This window comes from Bos mutus, chromosome 19, assembly GCF_027580195.1.
Source record: "Bos mutus isolate GX-2022 chromosome 19, NWIPB_WYAK_1.1, whole genome shotgun sequence".
Taxonomy (NCBI): domain Eukaryota; kingdom Metazoa; phylum Chordata; class Mammalia; order Artiodactyla; family Bovidae; genus Bos; species Bos mutus.
The window spans coordinates 11,020,863-11,041,437 of record NC_091635.1 but is presented as its reverse complement, the minus strand read 5'-3'; the positions used below and the strand labels follow the sequence as shown (position 1 = coordinate 11,041,437).

Sequence of the window (20,575 nt, the reverse complement as noted above, 5' to 3'; positions counted from 1 at the left end):
TGGCTGTTGATCAAAACGAGATGGAAGGATTTCACTATTTTGACAGCTATGAAGGTTGTATCAGTGTAGAGTGAATGACCTTAGGAAATATCATCACAGATGGATTTTTCTAAGTTAACATTAAGGCACGCCCAATCTGGGTATGAATTGACAGCAGTGACACAGTACAGTGTCTCATGACACAGTGACAAGAGTTCAGCCTTGCTCTGAGCAGAGGTTCATCTCTCTCTTGAATGCATCTGTCTACTTCTACTTCTCCAAACATCCCCACTCTGCCTGGTCATGCAAGGTTCCATGTGCCTCGGGTCCTGTGGTCCAATTTGCCTTAAGTAGTTCTTTCTCTGCACAAAGACGTTCACAGTTTCTCTCTCTTTCTCCCTCACTCCCTTCCTCCCCCCTTCCCTCCTTCCTTCTGTCTCTCTCTCTCCCTTTCTTTCTCCTGGTATATAAGGACAACTCAGCACAGTGGAAAGAGCTGTGGAGTTAAGAGTCCAGATGCTTGTGTTATAAACAAGCTTCTACTACTAACTAGCATCAGGACTTTGGAAAAAGGATAACAGAAGGGGAAAAGAAGATAAAAGGAAGGGAGGAAGTAGAGAAAGAAGGGAGGAAAAAATAGGAAGCCAACATTTACTTGAATATAAACTTTTTGTCAAATATTTTACTCCATTGAAATTTCACAGAAATTCTTGAAGATAGCTAATCATTTTAAAATGAGAAAAGGGAAGCCCAAAAAAGATATCCTGTTTTAAGTTCACATAAGTAAGAGTTTGTTCTGGAGAATTTGTATTTTGTGCTTTTATTTTTGCCAACCCCTTTGCCAATATCTCAGTATCTATCGTCTATCTATATGTCCATCCATTTTCCCTTCTGCAATATGAAAGGCTGTGTTGTATTATCTCTAGGTTTACTTAGAGGTATTTGTTGTTCAGTCGTTAAGTTGTGTCCAACTCTTTGTGACCTCATGAACTGCAGTACGCCAGGCTTCTCTGTCTTTCACTATCTCCCATAGTTTGGTCAAACTCATGACCATTGAATCAGTGATGCCATCCAACCATCTCATCCTCTGTTGCCCCTTTCTCCTCCTGCCTTCAATCTTTCCCAGCATCAAGGTCTTTTCCAATGAGTCTGCTCGTCACCAAAGTATTGGAGCTTCAGCTTTAGCATAAGTCCCTCCAATGAATATTCAGGATTGATTTCCGTTAGGATTGACTGGTTTGATCTCCTTGCTGTCCAAAGGACTCTCAAGTGTCCTCTCAAGCATCATAATTTAAAACCTTCAATTCTTTGGTGCACAGCCTTCTTAATGGTCCAGTTCTCACATTCTTACAAGTACTGGAAAAACCATAGCTTTGACTAGACAGACTTTTGCTGGCAAAGTGATGTCTCTGTTTTTTAATATGCTGTAAGACACTATAAATATTGATTTCTCTGCCCCAATCAACGTAAATACCCACCCTTGGCTCTCCGCAGACTTTTCATTTCCCCATTCTTGACCCTAATCTCTTCCCTCTGACTTCCTTTACTTGCCAGCTCTGACCTTCATTATTCTTGTCACTAAGAGTAGAGAACACCACCGTTGCATTTCACTGTCACCCCCTGAATCCGATGATGGCTCAGTCCTTTATTCTCTAGCACCAAGGGAAAAGCTACCCGAAGATCAGGTGGGATTTTCATCCACACCTACTCATGAAGGAAGGAAATTAGCAGTCCTGGCGCAGAGGCGCTTACCTTTCTACTCCGAGTTCCCAGATGGCGGTTTTTGTAGAGAGGGGAGTGAGTGCTGAGCTGACCCAAAGTGGCCCGTCTCCAGAAGCCTTATAAAGGAAGTGACGCATGGGCTGACAGAGTGTGTCTTGGTGCTCTCTCTGTATTTGGGAGCTAACAAGCCCTTAGGGGCCCTAAAAAGGACACACTCCCCAGGGATTGCACAAGAAACCAGAGGCAGACAAACAACCTCAGTCCTTCAGTCCTTAAGGGTTTCTCTCATCTGCCTAGTATTTTGGACTTTATTAAAGGAACATTAGAGTCACAACTTCATTCCAGGCTCCTAATGGTCCTGAGAAAGGATACAGTTTCCATATTACTGATGGGAAAAATAAGAACCAGAGGGCTTAGTTGACTTGGCAAAGCCAGAGAGGATGTCCCTAGTGGAGCTCACTAATTCTGATACTGTTTCTCTCATTTATTTTCTACACTGGGTTTTTTAAGGTATGGCTTTTAAAAGTTTGGGGTCAATATGTACACACTGCTTATTTAAAATAGATAACCAACAAGGACCTACTGTACAACACAAGGAACTCTGGTCAATGTCATGTGGCAGGCTAGATGGGAGGGGAGTTTGAGGGGAGAATGGATACATGTTTGGGCCACTTTGCTGTGCAGCTGAAACTATCACAACATTTTTAATCAGCTATATTCCAATACAGAATAAAAAGTAAAAAAAATAATGCAAGCATAAAAAGCAATTACAAAATTACAGAGCTGAAAAAAATAAAAGTTACCTAAAGTATGATTTTAATTGTGAAGTCTGATGAGCTCTGATAAAATATATAGTCATGTATTGACCACCTCCATCAATATGTGGAACACTTCAACTGCTCCCAAAACTTCCCTTCTGCACCTTTGCAGGCAATCCCCTCTCCAGGCCATAGCGATGGCAACCTCTGATCTGATTTCTTTCCCTATGGTGTTGGCTTTTTCATAGTGTCACGTAAGTGGAACCACACATTATGTAGACTTTTTAAATAATCAGATTCATTCTATTAGCATGATCCTTCAGAGATTCGTGCATGTTGGTTGTAGGAGTACATTTCAGCAAGTCATATTCCATCTATTGCAATATGCTAAGTTATTTATCAGTTAATGAACATTTGGATTATTTCCAGATTTTAGCCATTACAAATAAAGATATAACTATGTTCAGACAATTCTTTGTGTGGAGACATGTTTTCATTTCTCCTTGGAAAATACCTTGGAGTATAACTGCTGAAACCTATCTAAGTGGATGTTTAATTTTAAAAGCAACTGTCAAACTGTTTTCCAAAGTGGCTGTATCATTTTGAATTCCTCCCAGCAATGAATGAGATTGTCAATTGTTCATCAATACTTAATATCATCAGCCTTTTTAATATTAATCCTCACTATTAGGTGTGCAATAGTATCTCATTGTGGTTTAACTTTGTATTTCCTTAATGATATTGAGCATCTTTTCATGTGCTTATTTACCATCTGTATGTCATTGATCAAATATTTATTTAAATAATTCTCTCCCCCTCAATAAAAATTAGTTGTTTTTCTACCTCTCATTGAGTTATTTTTAAAAATATATTTTATTAAATATAAAGGATACTAGCCTTTAATCCATGTTTTGCAAATAGTTCCCTAGTCTGTGATTTATATTTTCATAAACAGTGTCCTTTGAATAATTGACATTTAAATTTTTGATGATATCCAATTCATCATTTTTTTCTTTTATGATTCATGACTTTTGTATCTTATCTAAGGAATTTTTGTGTTGGTTTGCAAACTGGCCCCACACAGAGAAGGCAAGGAGAGATCAAAGAAAGAGGCAGACCACTCCAGATTGGCAGGTAGTGTTTTTCCTGCTACATTTTAGGTGACTGTGAAGAAAGCTGAGCGCCGAAGAATTGATGCTTTTGAACTGTGGTGTTGGAGAAGACTCTTGAGAGTCCCTTGGACTACAAGGAGATCCAACCAGTCCATTCTGAAGGAGATCAGCCCTGGGTGTTCTTTGGAAGGAATGATGCTGAAGCTGAAACTCCAGTACTTTGGCCACCTCATGCGAAGAGTTGACTCATTGGAAAAGACTCTGATGCTGGGAGGGATTGGGGGCAGGAGGAGAAGGGGACAGCATAGGAGGAGATGGCTGGATGGCATCACCGACTCGATGGACATGAGTCTGAGTGAACTCTGGGAGTTGGTGATGGACAGGGAGGCCTGGCGTGCTGTGATTCATGGGGTCGCAAAGAGTCAGACACGACTGAGCGACTGAACTGAACTGAATGAAAGTTTTTGGAATCAATTAATACTTTAACAAAATTATACTTTTATGGACATAGGTCAGGTTTTCTTTAGTGTCAGGTCCAATTTAGTGACAAGTCTTACCTCTTTTCTTCTCCCTAGATAGTGCCTAACTGTTGAGACCATCTTCCCTAAAATAAGACAGTGTGTGTGTGTGTGTGTGTGTGTGTGTGTACTCAGTCGCTCAGTCATGTCTGGCTCTTTGTGACCCCATGGACTGTAGTGTAGCCCATCAGGCGCCTCTGTCCATGGGATTTTCCAGGCAGGAATACTGGAGTGGGTTGCCATTTCCTTCTTCAGGGGATCTTCCCAACCCAGAGATCAAATCCACTTCTCTTGTGTCTCCTGCATTGGCAGGCAGATTCTTTACCACTGAGCCACCTGGGAACCCCAAAAATTAGACAATAATTCATCCTATTGATATTACTTGAATGCCTTATGTGCTAGTAGAATTTCCTATAAGTTGAGGATTCAGAAAGAATCAGAAAATTCTAGGAAACACACATACATTACAGATCAAAACTTTTTTCAAGAGTGACGAAAGCTAGACCATCAAATGTCTGGATCAGGGATAACAAACTGCTGTGCCTACAAGGGCAAGGCAAAGGGTGTGGAGAGTTGGAAGCCTGGCAAATTGGAGGGTACTGGCCCTCTCTAGTGAGGTCTATAGAAATTTAGTCCTAGATGATTGCTGACAAAGAAGAATGTGGGCCCACTGTTGACAAATTTCATTCTATAAGAGCTGAAAACCAAGTGTGCTTAGTCGCTCAGTCGTGTCCGACCTTTGTGACCCCGTGGACTGTAGCCCGCCAGGCTCCTCTGTCCATGGGGATTCTCCAGGCAAGAATACTGGAGTGGGTTGCCATGCCCTCCTCCAGGGGATCTTCCGAACCCAGGGATTGAATCCAGGTCTCCCTTATTGCAGGCGGCTTCTTTACTACCTCAGCCCCCAGGAAAGCCTACTGATTACTTTCAAGTCTTATAAACTACATGTCTGTGCTCCAGGTACAGCTGGGGGTCTAAAAACCGGTGAACTCGATAAAGCACACAAAAATGTTTCCTTTCCATTACTTTTCTAAGTGTAAATATTCCTGACTATCAGAATAATAAATTCACATAGAACCTTTTTCCCAAGGTTCCAAGTGCTGTGTTTAAGTATCAGAGACTCTCCAGAGCCAGTTGCAGCAATTTGAGCGTATACTCACTAACCCCTATCTGTGGGACATGCCTTCTTGGCCTCCTGAATCACTCTGGATAAATCTGCCTCCTGGCAAGGGAAATTGGCTTTCTGTTTCACACAATTCTATTAAAAAAAAAAAACAACAACTCTTAAGCTATAAAATAAGACTTTAGTAATTAAAGCGATATACCTTGTTCCAGATTGGGAAAATCAGTAATACAAAGGTGTCTGTTCTTCCTAAATTTATACATTGACACTCTGTTAGTAGAAATTTACAGATTTTTAAAAATTAATTGGAAGGATGATTATAAGTAGTTGCAGGAATGAGTATGGCAAAGACAGACCAACGCCAGGGAAATGAAAGTAATAAAAAATACCGTAACTACATATTAACTTGTGTTTTAATACCATAATGATTGAGAAGAGCAAAAGAGGGTCCAACAACAGACCCCAAACTAGAAGGATATTTAGTCGATAGTGAAAGGGTGATTTTATATCAGTGGGGAAAGAATCAATGAATCTGTTCCTTTGAAAATTAAATAAAGGTTATTTCTAGGTTCATTGCAGCACTCCATCCAACGAGATTATTTCAACCAAAGCACATTCACTAAGAGAAAGTTGTAAAATCCATTTTATTCTATCCATTCAAAGGAATGCCATGCAATCTAGAAAAAAATGAGTAAGATCTCTATTGAATGTCATGGAAAGATATCCATCTATGTTATTCTTTTATTACTATGTTATCACTATATTATTAAGTGAAAAAAGCAGGTTTTTCTATTTTTACAAATATATGTTAGGTACACGCTTTTTAAACAATTATAGACTAAATATCAAAATGATTATCTCTGAAATGAACTTATGAGTAATTTTATTCTTTTCATACTAATTTTTTAATAATATGCATTTTTATTGCATTATGTAAAAAGATGTTCATAGCTATAAATGGAATAAATGAAGTGGTTTTTTCCTTTTAGCAATGCAGAAGTAGAGTTCGGTTCAGGTTTATGTCCAAGAAGGCAAAGATCTCCAGTCAGTCAGTCAGGGAGACTTTCTCAGGTGAGCTGAAACTCTTTAATTACTGTTATTACACATATTTTTTGTTATTGTCAGCCCTATATTCTACCTCATCTCTATGGTTTTTCTAAACAATGCCTTGCCCCTTGGATTTTGGTTTTAAACTTTGTTCTCTTTTTGTTGGTTTATTTGCTAAAGTCAGTCTTCAGCAATTTCTCTATCAGCCTCTTCCAGCTGCTCTGGAACAAGCTGTAAATGTATTAAAGAATGGTAACCCTGTATGCAAGACAGCAAAAGAGACACAGATATACAGAACAGTCTTCTGGACTCTGGGAGAGGGAGAGGGTGGGATGATTTGGGAGAATGGCATTGGAACATGTATAATATCATATATGAAACGAATTGCTAGTCCAGGTTCAATGCATGATACAGGATGCTTGGGGCTGGTGCACTGGGATGACCCAGAGGGATGGTACAGGGAGGGAGGTGGGAGGGGGTTCAGGATGGGGAACACGTGTATACCCGTGGTGGATTCATGTTGATGTATGGCAAAACCAATACAATACTGTAAAATAATTAACCTCCAATTAAAATAAATAAATTTATTAAAAAAACTTCTTACTCCATTTTTAAAAATATTTTTCCTATAACACTGGCCTTCCTTTTCTTTTATACCCTCTTTCTTGTCTGTCCCATCCATCCCATTTTACAGATACCCTTCTTCTTTGGAATGATGTATTACTTTTAAGAGGCAGCAGAGACAGTGCCCACCTAGATTTAAATCACAGCTCTGACACTCTTTAGCTGTGTGACTTTGGGCAAGTTATTTAACCTCTCTGAGGTTGGGTTTCCTAATCTGTAATTTCCAAATCTGTGCCTGCTTCATAGGTTTGTTCTGAGGGTTAAATGAGTTAATAGCTGTCAGTCACTTAGAAGAGTGGCCTGGCACATGGTAATCATGATATAAGTAACAGCTACTGTTATTTTTATTGTACTTTCCTTCCTAAGCCAGTTTCTGATTTGATTTCACCATGTTCACATTCCATTTGCACTAATCGCAGTACCTCTTGGAAGCAGTTAGTGCAGCCCTGATATTCTTCAAAGCCAGAGCAAGAAATCTCACGTGGGGGGCTGTCTCCCTGTGAACACCCGTCTCAGGGCACCCTGCACATCGGGGTTTCGGAGGCTGTAGATGACGGGGTTCAGCATGGGGCTGATGACTGTGTTGAGGATGCCAATGCCCTTGTCCTTGTCTGAAGCCTCCCCTGAGCCCAGCCGCATGTAGCTGAAGACGCCTGTGCCATAGAAGATGCCCACCACGGTGAGGTGGGAGCCACACGTGGAGAAGGCTTTCTTCCTGCCCTCTGCTGAGCGGATCCGCAGGACTTCGGCTGCCACGTGTCCATAGGACACAGTGATGAGGACTAAGGGGGCCACACCCATGAAGGCTGCTGCTACAAAGAGCAACTGCTCGTTGAGCTGGATGCTGGAGCAGGAGAGCTGGAAGAGCTGTGGGAGGTCACAGTAGAAGTGGTTGATCACATTGGGACCGCAGAAGTTCAGAGTAGATACAGCCACAGTTTGAGTCAGCGCATTGGTGAAGGAAAAGACACAGGACATGCCGGCCAGGGCTCGCTGGATTCCCCAGCTCATGCGGGTGCTGTAGGTGAGGGGCTGGCAGATGGCCAGGTACCGGTCGTAGGCCATGACGGTCAGCAGGAAGCAGTCCACCCCGGCCAGGAGGTGGAAGAAGAAGAGCTGGGAGAGGCAGGACCGATAGAGGATGCTTCTGTTACTGGACATGAAATGCCCCAGCATGGCAGGGACAGTGACACTGATGCATCCGACATCCAGCAGGGACAAGTTCCCCAGGAAGAAGTACATGGGGGTGTGGAGTTTGGGTTCAGCGAGGATGGCAGCCAGGATGCTGAAATTGCCCCCCACAGTAGCTACATAAGCGAGGAGGAAGATGACGAAGAGGATGGGCTGTAGAGCTGGGGTCTTCGTGAGGCCCAGCAGGACAAACTCAGTGACAACTGAATCATTTCCTGAGGCTCCCGGATCCATGACTCTCTCCCACCGGCAGTAGAACAAGTAAAGCTAGAAGGTGCCGATGGTGACAAATGGAGAATCAGACCTTTTTTTTTTTTTTTTCAACTGGAGTATAATTGCTTTACAATGTTGCGTTAGCTCCTGCTGCACAACAAAGTGAATCAGCTCTATATATACATATATCCCCTCCCTCTGGAGTCTCCCTCCCACTCCACTCACCATCCACCCCTCTAGGTCATCACAGAACACCAAGTTTGGGCTCCAAAGCATTGACCTTCTACTGAATAAGAAAAGTGTACAAGGAGCTTTTGAGCAGCACAAGTTTCCAGGCTTCAGATCCAGGTGGGGTGAGTGGATACCCAACTCAGCCACCTCCCTGGATGCCCAATTGAGCTCTCTCACAGGCCAGAGAAGCAGACACCAAGACTCGGAATTCTCTTCTCCAACTCCACCGCCACTTGGCTTCTTGCTCTTCTGTCTCCTGGTTCTAACTGCATATCATCCAACACACACGCTATCATGGACCTGGTGGCCACATGAGGCTAAAGACTTTTATGGTGCTGTGTCCTGCCCACATGCTTGATCACTTAGATAATGTCCTTCTTTTCCCACCCCTGGGTGATCACACTAATAAAACACACAGTGATCCACCACAACCTCTGGCTGAAGGATGGATATTGAAGTCACTCACATGGAGTCTACTTCAAATGGGAAGAGGCTGGAGTTGAAGCTTCCTGGGCTGGGGGTGGGGAGGGTAGGGTGGGGGTGGGAGGTGGGCAAAAGGCATAAGGCATGAGCAGAGGAAAATGTTTTCTAATGATTAATGTTGAGAATAAAGTCAAGTCCACAACAGATCAACCTCCATCTAATGGTCTGACCTTTTCTGCATGGACGTGTTCTGACCATCAGCTCCATCTCTCCAGATAGGAACTGGTTTTCATTCTAAATCTGCTCTGGACTTAACTATCTGGTAACAGCCTTGCTCCCCTCCAAGTTAGTGAGGCTTTAAACCTTGGTTAAAGCTGACTTCTCCCTGTCTCTAACATTTACATTCAAGGGACTGAGTCCCACTTTTTTTTTTTTTTTTTCAGGAGAAGAGAGAAGCCGTTACTTTGCTTGTATGAAATCCAAGTTGGGAGCATGCAGTGTGGGGTCTTGGCACCCACCCAGTCAAGGGGCTGAACACATCTTGGGCAAACAGCAGGGGACAATCATGCTGGCCCAAAGACCTCCAAGTGGGGATAGCTTATGAAGGACACAGAGACAAGGAGATAAACAACTCATGTGACATCACCCTCACAGTGGGATTTTTCTCCTCCCAATTGTTACCCTGGAGGCATCAGAAATTAGACTTTCCAGGGGGAGCCAAAGCTGGATAAACAGACATAATGATCTCTAGTATCTTTAAAACATTTTGGACTTTTCTGAAAATGTTTCCAAGTATGACCTTCATGGACATGGCAACATTCATTCATTTAACAAAAATATTTTTGAGCAATTACTGTGAACTGACATTATTTTTAAGTCTCCCTTTTTTGGTAAATTTTAAACTTTTTATTTTATATTGGAGTACAGCCAATCGATAATGTTGTGATACTTTCAAGTTCACAGCAAAGTGACCCAGCCATATCCATTCTCCCCCAAACTCCCCTCCCATCCAGCTTGCCACATGACATTGAGCAGAGTTCCCTGTGCTATATAGTAGGTCCTTGTTTTGTTACCATTTTAAATATAGTAGTGGGTACATGTTGATCCCAAACTTCTGCCTATCCCTTCCCCCTATCCTTCTCCCCCTTGTAACCATCTCTGTACTTCATGGAGTTAAAATAAATCTCAGAGAGTCTTAAAAGGCAGTTAAGCTTACACTGCGTTGGAGGTGGAGTTGGGACTTTGGATTTCTGATTTAGTCCAACCTACCATCTTGGGAGAGGATCAGCAGTGACTTGTGACATCCTAGCCTTGTAGGGCTGGGGGTGGGGGGAGTTGGAGCAGGATTTGCTTCTATCTCGCCCCCTCCATCACTTCACAAGGTCGCCTCACACAGCCTGTCACTACTGCCATCCTCAAACCCAGCTCTTCCTCTAGTCTCAAACAAATATCTTGCCCTTCCTCCATCCTGTACCTTACTCCAGACCCTCCACTGTCCTGACCCTAAATGTTTTCTAGCTTTGTGCTCTCAAATTCATGAGTGAAGATAAAGGTTTGGAGTATCTTCTAGACCAGGACCACTCTACTTTTGGTCCTAAAGTGGCTTGAGGCATTTAAAAGAAGTGTTAATGATTCCTAGTTAGTGCCAGAGTCACTTCTTTCTTGGTGAGCTATTGGAGATATTTAACTTCCCGAGAAGCACTCTGGTGTGGTGGACCAGCCCTCTTCTTGCTATGTCTCAGCAGTTTAGGATATTGTTTTCACTTCAGTTACTTCTAATCCCAGCTGGCTGTTGAGTCTGACTTCACTAGGCCACTTTGGGGATGAAATAAAGTGATCTGGATCTCAATTTTGACTCCAAAAAAAAAAAAAAAAAGAAAGAAAAAAAAGAGAATGCTTTCCCACTGGCTCTCATTAGCGAGTTTGAGAGAAGTTCTTTGCAGAATCAGTGGAAGAGCCTCACAGTGACTCAGGACTGCCAGAGGCCAAGGAGACATTGACAGGGAATTAGAAAGAGCTGACATCTCTACCGACAGCTGTCCACAGAAGGGAACTTCTAGGTTCCAGGACCCAAACTGAACCTTTTACTACCCATTACTACCTTGCTACAAGTCCCAACTAGATAAAAAATGCTGAATGTCTCTCTTTCTGATTATTTTTTATTTCATTAATAATGCTTTGGGCATTCATTTTTATTTTTAACGTGTTTCATAAATAAAACACTTATGTAACAATGTTGCATCAGCAGTGGTATTCTCAGTTTGAGAATGAGTTACTTCACCTTAGAAGTTAGACAAATATGGCAGTGACGGAAGGTCTTGCTGAGGTCAGTTGGCATGAAGGGTGGAAGAGCCTCCCAGAAGAGGGTGCAGGGCACTGACATGCCCAGTCCAAGCATAATGGGGAGCATATCAATGCAAGTCTGTGTGTACTCAGTTGTGTCCAACTCTGCGACCCCATGCGCTGTACCCCACCAGGCTCTTCTGTGCCTAGAAGTTTCCAGGCAAAAATACTGCAGTGAGTAGTCATTTCTTACTCCAGAGCATCTTCCTGACTAAGATTGAACCCTCATCTCCTATGTCTACTGCTTTGGCAGGTGTATTCTTTACGTGCCACCTGGGAAGCCCCTTAGAATATCAGAGGGAACCTCATCTCCTGATGCCATTTCCTCCCTAGCGTCACTTCCAGATTCACACTGAGTCAAGGAAGAGTGTTTCAATAAAGGGATGGTGAATATAAAACTTTCTTGATTATTCCCTTATTGGTAGATAAGTTAAAATGTCCCCTTATTATGGCTCTTCTACATTTAGAACAGATTCCTAGAAGTAGTTTGAAAGGTAATAAAAACTGGTATATTTGATAGCAAGATATTTAGCCAGGTCTTCTCTTTAATGACAGATTGGGACTTCCCTCGTGGTCCAGGGGTTAAAACTCCACCTTCCAGTGCAGGGGGTGAGGGTTCAGTCCCTGATTGGGGAGCTAAGATCCCACATGCCTTTCAGCCAAAAAGCCAGAACAAAAACAGAAGCCATTTTGTAACAAATGAAATTAAGACTTTGAAAATGGTCCACATTAAAAAAAAATCTTTAAAAAATAAAAGACTGTTTTCCCCTAATATTTTATTGTAAAAATTTTAGAGCACATTGTAAAGTTTACAACTTGTACAGTGAACACCCATATACCTATCATCTAGACTTTACCATTATATTTGATCTTTATATAAATGGGGTCTTTCAATAGTTATTCTTCTTTGACTTGTTTATTTCATTATTATGTTTGTATGATTCTCATATTAGTGTCTACAACTATTGTTCATTTATTTTTTTAAGGCTGTATAGCATTGCAGGCTATTAATACACCAAAGTTTATCATTTCTTTCCTATTTCAAGATATTTTGCTTCTGTGAACACTGTTGTATATATTTCTTGGTACACATGCAAGAACTTCTCTATGATTGCTAATTAGAAATAGAGTTTGTGTGTCTTCAGATTTAAAGGATAAATTCAAATTGTTTCCCAAAGGACTTATACCACGTTAGGGTCTTAGCAGTTGTGTATAAGATTTTTTAAAATTCTATATTCTCATTAAAACTTGCCATTTATCTCATTTCTTATTTAGACCGATACAGTGTGAAATGGTGTCTCAACTGTGATTTTAATTTGCATTTGGTAGATCACAAATAAGGCTGAACTTCCTTTCACTGGCCATTTGTGTTTCCTCTTTTGTTCATATCCTTTATCTCATTTCTTATTTAGACCGATACAGTGTGAAATGGTGTCTCAACTGTGATTTTAATTTGCATTTGGTAGATCACAAATAAAGCTGAACTTCCTTTCACTGGCCATTTGTGTTTCCTCTTTTGTTCATATCCTTTGTTTTCTATTGGATCTATTATATATTTTTTTTATTGAGTGTAGAAGTCTGGAAATATGTTGGATACTCTAGGAGAGCTATATACATATTGTAAGTCTTTTACTTTTTAAAACATTTTTATGTACGTATTTATATTTGGCTGTGCTGGGTCTTTGTTGCTGTGTGGGCTTTTCTTTGGTTTCAGCTAGTGGGGCTACTCTCAGTAGCTTCTCATTGTGGTGGCTTCTCTTGTTGCAGAGCTTGGGCTCTAGGGCACCTGGGCTTTAGTAGTTGGTGTATATGGGCTTAGTTGCCCTGAGGCATGTGGAATAATCCCAGACCAGGGATCGAACCCACGTCCCCTGAACTGGCAGGCGAATTCTTAACCTCTGGGCCACCAGGGAAGTCCACAAGTCTCTTTTAATTTGTAACTGTATTTAAACATTATCCTGTGATGTGTAGGGATTTTGACATTTTAATGCAGGCAAATCTCTCAGTCTTTTAAAAATGACTAACGTTTTTTGTACTTCTCTTTTTTTTATCTTCTTTTTTAAAATTATTTTTTGGCCATACCATGCAGCATTTGGGATCTTAGTTCCCAGACCAGGGATTGAACTTGCATCCCCTGCATTGGAAGTGTGGAGTCTTAACCACTAGACTGCCATGGGAGTCCCTTTTTGAACTTCTTTAAGAATGACTGAACTCCTAGAAGAGCATGAAGGTATTCCATTGACTATTTTTACAGTTTGAACATCTTTAATTTTCAATATAAGTATCTCATCCTCCTGAAACTAATTTTTGTGCATGCAGAAAGACAGTAATGTCATATTTCCTATGGTTATCTTATTACCCCAGAATCATTTATTGAAAGGCATGTCCTCTTCCTACTGCTCTGCTGGATGCCCATGTCACATACCAAATTCCCGCATATTATTTTCAGACTCTCTAATTTGTTCTTTTGCTTCATTTCTCTGATGTGCTCAGTTGGCTCAGTCATGTCTGACTCTTTTGTGATTCTTTGGACCATAGCCCGCCAGGGTCCTCTGTCCATGGAATTTCCCAAACAAGAATATTGGAGTGGGTTACCATTTCCTTCTCCAGGAGATCTTCCCGACCCAAGGAACAAATCTGTGTTCGTCTCCTGCCTTGTAGGCAGATTCTTTACCTACTGAGCCATCAGGGAAGCCAGTTCTCTTGTTTTGCTCAGATACAGCACAATCTTAATTACTATACCTTAAAAAACATGTTGTGATGCCTCGTAGGGCAGGCGTGAGCAGTTTAGTGCGACAGTAAGAGAGTCATACCATGGCTGGCCGCAGCTTTTAGCTAGAATTAGAGCCCAGAGTTGAGAACTGGGCTTGGATAAAATGAGCACAGCTTGGACAGAAAGCCTCAAGCTCATCCATGGCATGACAAGTACCAGGCAATTATGAGATGGACAGTAAGCATCGGAAAATGAAACACACCCACGAACACTTTTGCAAATGGCTAATATCCTGTAAGCAGAGGCATCATGTACAGTTGACCATGAAGGAGCTGAAAAAGGTTGGCACCAATATAGGAGTCCATCTAGGCAGCAGAGACAGAGTCAACGGGGCATATGACATGGCGGTAGGTGCTTTTTGAAGAAGTTGGAAGAAGAGAGGGCTTCCCTGGTAGCTCAGCTGGTAAAGAACCTTCCTGCCAATGCAGGCAATGCAGAGACATGGTTCGATCCCTGGGTCAGGAAGATCCCCTGAAGGAGGAAATGGTAACCCACTCCAGTAAGGATGGAAAGTTTTCTAGAAAGTTGTTGAAACCGTATTATGGGGTTTGAGATCCAGCTCTGTTACATCCTAGTTGTGCAGCATCAAGCAAATTACTAAACCTCACTGAGCCTCAGTTTCCTCCTCTGCACTGTGAGGCAAACAACAAAGCTACATCAGAGTTATTGGGAGGATTAAGGAAGATAACACATTAAAATGTAGAAAATATTAGTGATTGCTATTATTATTATTACTTGTTGATCCCCAGATTCCCCAGGGACTTCAAGTATGTTGAATTTCATTTAATTCTCAGACCAGCCCTCCCTCAGTGGTCAAGATATTGTTCTCATTTTACAGATGAGGAAACTTCAGAGTTCTTCAGCAGCTAGTCCTAAGTCATACCATTAAGAACTGGAGAAGCAAGTCCATAGATCACATCCACGGAGAAGGCAATGGCACCCCACTCCAGTACTCCTGCCTGGAAAATCCCATGGATGGAGGAGCCTGGTAGGCTGCAGTCCATGGGGTCGCTAAGAGTTGGACACGACTGAGCGACTTCACTTTCACTTTCATGACTTGGAGAAGGAAATGGCAACCCACTCCAGTGTTCTTGCCTGGAGAATCCCAGGGACGGGGGAACCTGGTGGGCTGCCGTCTATGGGGTCGCACAGAGTCGGACACGACTGAAGTGACTTAGCAGCAGCAGCAGACCACATCCATGCTTTTCATGCTGCATCAGGTTGCCCTGGGAAAGCATGAGGACCAGGGGTTCTACAGTTAAGCCAGTGCAAGTTCTCCATTATGGTGGGCATGAAGGAAAAAAAGTGAAAGTGTTAGTTGCTCAGTCATGTCTGACTCTTTGTAACCCCATAGACTGTAGCCCACGAGGCTCCTCTGTCCATGGGATTTCCCTTCTCTGGTGGATCTTCCCAGCCCAGGGATCAAGCCTGGGTCTCCCACATTGCAGGGAGATTCTTTACTGTCTGAGTCAAGGGTGGGCATAATACAACTCAGTTTTTCTATTGCTACTTCCAGAATCATTACGGGACCCTCCAAGATGCAATCCCAGTGGCCTCCACTAACAAGTCTCGAGGGAGAAGGCACTGCATTCCTGAGGATGCCTTAGGAAACTGAGTTTGCAGAAGGCTTCTCCCCTTTGCCTCCTTTCTTGTGCTTCTTCTCATCCCCAAGTCAAGGCAAGCCTGGGAAGTCGGCTGCACTCTGCTCAAAGCTGTCCTTCTAGGAAAGCAAATCTCTCAGTCTGGACTCTGGTTTCATCCCAGCTCTACCATTAGCTCCATGGGTGACTTTGGAAACCTCTTTGGACTTCACTGCCCTTGAGTGATAAATGGGATTAATAACATCCCCCAGTCACCCCATGGAAGCCACATGAGAGGTGGAGCAAGGAGTCAGATGGGATATCATTTTGAGGAAATCAGAAACATCACAAAGTTGTGAAGCATCATTACTGAGCTCAGCAGAGACTTGGGTTGCTTATTGGTCTGTGGCTCCCCAAACCCCAACCCTTCCTGGGAGGGCTAATTTCTGAGGGCCCCAGGGGTGACACTGCAGTGGGTAGTGCCTCACAACACAGGTGATCTCATCTCTCCTTCACCTGTTTTCTTATATATGGCCCCTTCCTTGCTCTCCGGGGCCAGGGCCTGCACAGTGCTGCACCCTCTTCACCAGGAACCTCCCTGGCTTCTGTACCTGTAACAGGGTAAGTGTTCTCCAGGATTCCCCTCTGCTCCCTAGTAATGGAGAAGGCACTTGAGTTGTTATCAAGCAAGTCAGATCTCTTTCACAGAGGATTCAGTAGAGAAAGAGTCTTAACTCTGGGTAACACATCAAGTGAAGGGAAGAGCTGACACTTCCCATTCCAGGCCACTTTACCAATGCTTGTCATTCTTGGATGAAGCCAGCTTTCTGCTTTCATTGGAGTGAGCAGGAGGGCATTCATCAAATCTAGTTTTCCTGGACCCATTCCTCAGGCAACCATGGACCAGACCCCTCCATCAGAAGGCCTGATTGAGCCTTCCTTATCAGATGCATAAAGGGTTTAGTTGGAACATCATAGCAGGGAGCCGTAAACACTCAGTATGGACAGCCTGGGGCTCACTTTGAACACCCAAGAGTCATAATCTAGGAGAACCTCTTCAGTTAAGGTTATCATGGTGATCTTGTTTAAGATGGACTTCTTAGATGAACAGCCCAGTGATCATCCTGGAATCTTGGTAGCAGTAAGTAAGCTTCACCACTAAGAGTGAGGATTCCGTGGCATCTCTGTGAGGTGTACTGTACTCCTCCTCCAGGGGATCTTCCTGACCCAGGGATCGAACCTTCATATCTTACATCTCCTGCACTGGCAGGCAGGTTCTTTATCACTAGCGCCACCTGGGGAGCACGCTTTTTGCCTAGCCTTATTTATTCACAGGGTCTGACCCTCCTGATTTTGGGGCTATTTCAAGAAAAAAAATGTGTCAGTGACCAGGATTGTTTTAACTACTGCTTAACTGACTTCCCTGGTGGCTCAGATGGTAAAGTGTCTGCCTACCATGCAGGAAACCCAGATTCGATCCCTGGGTTAGGAAGATCCTCTGGAGAAGGTCTGACGTGACAGAGCGATTTTACTTTCACTTTAATTGTTCCTGATGTCCAATCTAGCTAAAGAATCGGCAATTCCCACAGCAGTATTGCTCTGCCTTTCACTAAAACCCATATCTCTTTCAAATCATATCAACCTTTCATTTTCTTGCATAAATTCCAGCTCATTCAGAAATCCTTTCCCAACTCCTTGTTCTTGGTTGCCGAATTCATTTATTTACTTATTTCAGAAATGTTAAGTACCTACTGTATGCAAAGTGTGATGATAGGCACTGAGAATACAAAGCTGAGTCAGGCCTGAATCTGTCCTGAAGCCATTTATAGTGAATAGAAGAATAGTGGAACGCTCTGTAGAGAAATGACCATGCAGGAGGATAACAGAGTTAACCTCCAATGCAAAAATCAAATGAAGTCGCTCAGTCGTGTCCGACTTTTTACGATCCGGACTGTAGCCCACCAGACTCCTCGGTCCATGGGATTTTCCAGGCATAAATACCACAGTTCAAAAGCATCAATTTTTCGGCACTCAGCTTTCTTTACAGTACAACTCTCACATCTATAAATGACTACTGGAAAAACCATAGCTTTGACTAGACGGACCTTTGTTGGAAAATTAATGTCTCTGCCTTTTAATATGCTGTGTAGCTTTTCATAGCTTTTCTTCCAAGGAGCAAGCGTCTTTTAATTTTATGACTGTAGTCACCATCTGCAGTGATTTTGGAGCCCAGGAAAATAAAGTCTGTCACTGTTTCCATAGTTTCCCCATCTATTTGCCATGAAGTGATGGGACCGGATGCCATGATCTTACTTTTCTGAATGTTGAGTTTTAAGCCAACTTTTTCACTCTCCTCTTTCACTTTCATCAAGAGGTGCTTTTGTTCTTCTTCACTTTCTTCCATAAGGGTGGTGTCATCTGCACATCTGAGGTTATTGATATTTCTCCCAGCAATCTTGATTCCAGCTTCATCCAACCAGGCATTTTGCATGATATACTCTGCATATAAGATAAATAAGCAATATACAGCCTTGACGTACTCCTTTCCTGATTTGGAACCAGTCTGTTGTTCCATGTCCAGTTCTAACTGTTGCTTCTTGACTTGCATACAGATTTCTCAGGAGGCAGGTCAGGTGGCCTGGTATTCCCATCTCTAAGAATTTTCCAGTTTGTTGTGATCCACACAGTCAAAAGCTTTGGCATAGTCAATAAAGCAGGAGTAGATGTTTTTCTGGAACTCTCTTGCTTTCTCCATGATCCAGCAGATGTTGGCAATTTGATCTCTTGTTCCTCTGCCTTTTCTAAATCCAATTTGAACATCTGGTAATTCACAGTTCATCTTCTGTTGAAGCCTGGCTTGCAGAATTTTGAGCATTACTTTACTAGCGTATGAGATGAGTGCAATTGTGTGGTAGTTTGAACATTCTTTGGCATTGCCTTTCTTTGGGATTGGAATGAAAACTGACCTTTTCCAGTCCTGTGGCCACTGCTGGGTTTTCCAAATTTGCTGGCATATTGAGTGCAGCACTTTCACAGCATCACCTTTTAGGGTTTGAAATAGCTTAACTGGAATTCCATCACCTCCACTAACTTTGTTCACAATGATGCTTCCTAAGGCCCACTTGATGTCACATTCCAGGATGTCTGGCTCTAGGTGAGTGATCACACCATCATGATTATGTGAGTCATGAAGATCTTTTTTGTATAGTTCTTCTGTGTATTCTTGCCACCTCTTCTTAACATCTTCTTCTTCTGTTACATTATAGCTATATATTTTCCTTTGACAAAGAGAAGCTGGCCCTTTTAACTAAAAATTTCCTCCTGGTAAGATTACCTTAGTACAGTTTAAAAAGTTGTAAACATTTGCCTCTCAGTATCCATGGATGCAAAACCCATGGACACAGAGGGCTGACTGTGCTAAGCCATTTTATATAAGGGACTTGAGCACCTTGAATCTGGTGGAAATATGATGGGAGGAACTACTGAGCTACTACTGCTGGCCTTTAAAGATCTCTGGAATTTAGAGAAAATAGAACATTGAAAGATATATTATTATGAAAGTAATCTGATTCATTTTGTAAGATTTCACCCTACAATTGCATTTGGAGAAGGCAATGGCACTCCACTCCAGTACTCTTGCCTGGAAAATCCCATGGATGGAGGAGCCTGGTGGGTTGCAGTCCATGGGGTTGCTAAGAGTCAGACACGACTGAGCAACTTCACTTTCACTTTTCACTTTCATGCATTGGAGAAGGAAATGGCAACCCACTCCAGTGTTCTTGCCTGGAGAATCCCAGGGACGGGGGAGCCTGGTGGGCTGCCGTCTATGGGGTCACATAGAGTCGGACACGACTGAAGCAACTTAGCAGCAGCAGCAGCATTGTTGGCATATGGGCTTCTCTGGTGGCTCAGATGGTAAAGAATCTGCCTGCAATGTAGGAGACCCAGGTTCAATCCCTGGGGTCAGGAAGATCCCCTGGAGAAGGGAATCCCAGTATTCTTGCCAGGAGAATTCCATGGACAGAGGAGCCTGGCAGGCTGCAGTCCATGGGGTCACAAAGAATCGGACATGACTGAGCAACTAACCCTGACTGACTTTTGTTGGTGTGTAAGGAATCTATTGACTTGTGTATAATTATTTTTTAACTTGCTAATATCTTAATAAATCCACAAGTCTCCAAGTTTTTTCTTTCTTCTATTGAGGCAATGTTATTGTTCTCAACTTACTCTTTTCTTTCTTGTTTTTTTTACCTAAGCATTTTATTTTCCTTTGCCCAAAACTTTTAGAATGAGAAATATTTGAAGTAGCAAAAGCCATAGCTTTACTTGCTCCTGATCTTAATACAAATATCACTACTATTCTGCCATTATGAATGATTCAGATTTGCAATGGATATGCTCCATAACATAAAGTGATATATTTTCATTTCAAGTAACTACAAGTGTGTTTTTCTCTTTTTCTTCTTTTCTGTCTACATCCAGTATATGTGCAGATGTTTAAGAATTGCCTCTATAAAATTTTCCTCTTTTTAAGCCAATTAATATGCTGCTGCTGCTGCTAAGTTGCTTCAGTCGTGTCCGACTCTGTGCGACCCCATGGACGGCAGCCCACCAGGCTCCCCTGTCCCTGGGATTCTCCAGGCAAGAACCCAATGGAGTGGGTTGCCATTTCCTTCTCCAGTGCATAAAAGTGAAAAGTGAAAGTGAAGTCACTCAGTGGTGTCCGACTCTTAGCGACCCTATGGACTGCAGCCCACCAGGCTTCTCTGTCCATGGGATTCTCCAGACAAAAGTACTAGACTGGGGTGCCATCGCCTTCTCCAAATTAATATCCTACAAAATATTAATAGATTTACCAATATTAAACCATCCTCTGCTATAAAATCTCCTAGATAATGGCAGATTCATGTATTGTACTTAAGATTTTTACATACATAG

At 42.4% G+C, this 20,575-nt stretch overlaps 1 protein-coding gene across 1 annotated transcript; it reads right to left on the bottom strand.

The window, feature by feature from the left end:
- Positions 1-7,360: 7,360 nt before the first annotated feature.
- LOC102271048 (putative olfactory receptor 3A4) lies at positions 7,361-8,311 on the bottom strand. The gene has a single exon (XM_005911296.2). The coding sequence runs from the start codon at positions 8,306-8,308 to the stop codon at positions 7,361-7,363; it is 948 nt and encodes a 315-aa protein (XP_005911358.2). The 5' UTR covers positions 8,309-8,311.
- Positions 8,312-20,575: the final 12,264 nt, after the last annotated feature.

Excerpts from the sequence above, each read along its gene's own strand:
- LOC102271048 (XM_005911296.2), bottom strand. The coding sequence starts at position 8,308 with ATGGATCCGGGAGCCTCAGGAAATGATTCAGTTGTCACTGAGTTTGTC.